Below are 3,331 nucleotides of genomic sequence, written 5' to 3' on the forward strand. Positions count from 1 at the left end.
TCGATAGAGCTCCGGCTGCCTGCTCCTCCACTCTTCTCCTCATCCAGCAACACGCACAACTCCTTCAGCTCCAGGTTCTCCTTAACCACTTCTTCTTGCCTCACTTCCAGCTCTTTCAGCTTCTGCAGGTATAAGGCCACCTCCTTGTGCATGACACTGGCGCTGTACCTGCCCAGCCTCTGCCACTCGCGGGACACCCTCTTGCCCTTCTGCCGGTCATCGTCCAGGAAGCAGCAAAGGTCCCTCAGCTCCTGGTTATCTTCCTGCAGCTTCTGGTTGATGTCCTTTAAAAGAAAGATTGTCATGACAGAGGAGTGTCTAAAGGAATTGATGTTAAACTGTTACACAGGCCAGTGGACAGCACTGCTGCAAACTCACACTTAAGCACTCCAGTGAAGCATAAATAATTCCATGTGTAGATCTGGCACATTGTAACAGCACCATGCTTCAAGCAAACAAAGCTGCTGTCCAGCAAAAACTGCCCTTAGCTTGGAGCTAATTTCTAACTTCTGATACAGCAGAAAAGTTTCAGGTGCTTAATTAATTTTCATGCTAAATATCAGAGTAATTTAGCTCCCCAATTGGGCAAAGATTGTAAGTGCTCTCATGATGATCTCGCTCTCCTGAGAAATATTCACCTGCAAGTTATTGCTGAATAAAACTGCAAGGTACATCAGAAATTGTAATCTCTCTCAATTAATTAATTATTAACATTTACACTCCCTACTCCCCAAAGCATAGTCACATACAAAGATGACCATTTTAGAGCTTTTTAAAAATTGGGGTTTGCTGGATTTTGTTTCTGATTTGCATAAAAAGCCTTGTCAGTAATCACTTGACCAGGATTGCTTCAACCACTCTGAAATGAAATAATCTGCTTAAATAGATTTTTCACCCCTAATAAAATTAAGTATGTGATTCTATGCCCTTCCCTAAGTGAGGAACAGTCTGAAGCAAATGCTCTGAAGTAAAAATGCTCAGGGTTTACTACAGCAGAATAAAAACATTTTCAGTATTTTATCATTCTAGTTTGGACTTGTGACCATATTTATCTTTCTCCCATCATCTACATATTCATTCCTTCTTATGTATGACGTTACAACTAGAGATGAGCCACAGTTGTTAAAAATTTAGTCTTATGGAAACACCATTTTAGGACAGTTTCCTAAGAAAATGAAGCTTTTTTAACTCCACTGGATTTAGGTGCATGAATGCCTGCGTTTGTCTGATTTCTGCCTCAAAATAACTTGGAATTTGAACAATTTCAACCTGTATTTGACAATAGAAAAAAATTCAACAAGGCTATAATGTGTCCTTTAAAACCTCTGCTAGTGAGAGATGTTTGAGATGATCCCACAATGAAATAAAAAAGTTGTGTAAGTCCACAATTCCTCAGTCAGGAAGCAGGAGGCAGCCATCCAGCTGGTCATTCTTACTCATGGTGCAGTTATTTCACCCAGGACAAAGGAGGGAGATTTCCAGACACCAACACAGGGTTCAAAAAACCTCCTTGTCCCAGATTCTTTCTGAAAGCCCCAGCTGAGGCATCTGAACAAAAGGCGGAAGTCAAACAAGACTTAAGGAGTTTGGAATTGAGAGAGGAATTTGTGACTCCTTCCTACACATCTTAAGTGTGTTTTGTCAGTTATCTGGAAGATGCATAAACCCAGATGATGTCACACTCTTGCACATAACTGGGAGAAAGATGCTATTGTTGTAACTGAACTTACATTTAAAAGATAAGCTTCAGTTTTATTAAATACCATCATGGATGGGTCGTTTTTATCCTCAGACACCATCAAAGGGACACACATACTCACACTTTGCAGTACACAAAAACTTGGGAGGCAGGAACTGTCTTCCTCCACGAGCTACTTATTTTATGCCACACTATTATCAAAGACACTTTCTCAATAATTGTCATTTAAAGCCAATTTACAAGTGAAGAACTCTCTTCTAATGCACTTTCCTGTAATAATTCAAAAGTCCACACTGCGTCTCTGTCTCTTCTCTCCTTCCCTCCAACCTCACCTCACTGAAGGAATTTCCTGAAAATGCTCAAAGCAATAAACCAGAAAATGTTCTGTAGTCCTGCCTACTTTAAGGTAACTTTCTAGGTCTATAATCCACAGGCAAGGTGATGCTCTGTAAATAGTCACACTTTTCTTCCCAGTCCTCAGAACTAGGAGGGAAGCATTAGGGACTAAGCTTCTCATCCACCAAGAGAGTGAAATTAAGAAGGGATAAGCTATTACAGACTTGGTTTGCTTCTGACTGCAGGCTGCACAAGTCCACAGCTGGGAATGGTTTGATCAGAGGTATGTTACCAGATGTCTTTTTCAGACAATAAATTAGAGATTGATTCTGATCATCCCAAACCCTAGCCCAAGGGTCTGCCATCACCTGCCACACGCTGCACTGCATCTTGGAAATGACCACCTCTCTCCAGCAGCCTACCAGCCTGCCTGACAGACTCACAGCGTGAGCTACACAAGCCCTTATTTCTCGTGCACTTCAGGCAGGATCATTTAACCTCAGTCAAAACCAAGGAAGTCTAACACAAAGGTGACAGCGTTTTTATCAACCCAAAAGAATACTGGGGCAGAGCATAAAGCAGCTGTGCCCCGCAGCCTGCCGAACAGCTGGTCATCTCCTAGCCGGAGACTGGATTTTTAAGTGGGATCAAATGCTATGCACCCTAGTCCTCATCCACTTTTCATGCGGTTCTCGGGAGCGGCTCCTCCCAGACCATCCACCTGACGAGATCGATCCCGGCGGGACGGGCGGGGTCGCGGAGACACCGCACAAACTTCAGGGGTCCCACCCTGCCCACCCCGCTACCTTCAAGCCGCGGATCTCGCCGAGGTGGAGCTGGAGGCGGCGGTTCACCTCGCGGATGAGGTTGCTGTGGTCCAGCATCGCGCTCATCTTCTCGGCCTCGGCGCGGCGGAGGCTGCGGATCAGCTCCTCCTTGCTCCACTTGAGCAGCTCCTCGTCCGACACCTTGCCCGCCGCCGCCGCCGGGGGAAAGGGCGAGCCCGGAGCCCAAGGGGTGCCCCTAGCTCCAGCGCTGGGCCGGGGGTAATGAGGGAGACCCCTTCTGGCCCCAGGCAGCGGATCCTGGAAAAAAGGAGGAAAAGGAGGAGGAAAGGGTGTGGAGGAAGCCGGGCCACACACTGGGAAGCAAACTTCCCCCGTCGAGAAGGAAAGAAAAAAAAAAGAAAATAGAAAAAAAAGACCTAGACAAAAGATCCCCAAGGGAAGCCCGGCTCTTGCAACAGGTCAGCGCCAGCTGCGTGCGCCTGGTCCCCGCCGCAGGGGCAGGGAGGCG

The 3,331-nt window shown here is 46.2% G+C and overlaps 1 protein-coding gene across 1 annotated transcript in view; it reads right to left on the bottom strand.

The window, feature by feature from the left end:
- CCDC85A (coiled-coil domain containing 85A) overlaps window positions 1-2,928 on the bottom strand; it is a 67,397-nt gene extending 64,469 nt beyond the window's left edge. The window contains exons 1-2 of the mRNA XM_017745228.1: window positions 2,842-2,928; window positions 1-284 (exon numbers count right to left, since the gene is read on the bottom strand). Of these exons, the coding sequence (XP_017600717.1) occupies window positions 1-284; window positions 2,842-2,928 (371 nt within the window). The remainder of the gene's footprint in view (window positions 285-2,841) is intronic.
- Between the last annotated feature and the right edge of the window lie 403 nt (window positions 2,929-3,331).

This window comes from Corvus brachyrhynchos, unplaced genomic scaffold, assembly GCF_000691975.1.
Source record: "Corvus brachyrhynchos isolate BGI_N302 unplaced genomic scaffold, ASM69197v1 scaffold69, whole genome shotgun sequence".
NCBI classification, from domain to species: Eukaryota; Metazoa; Chordata; class Aves; order Passeriformes; family Corvidae; genus Corvus; species Corvus brachyrhynchos.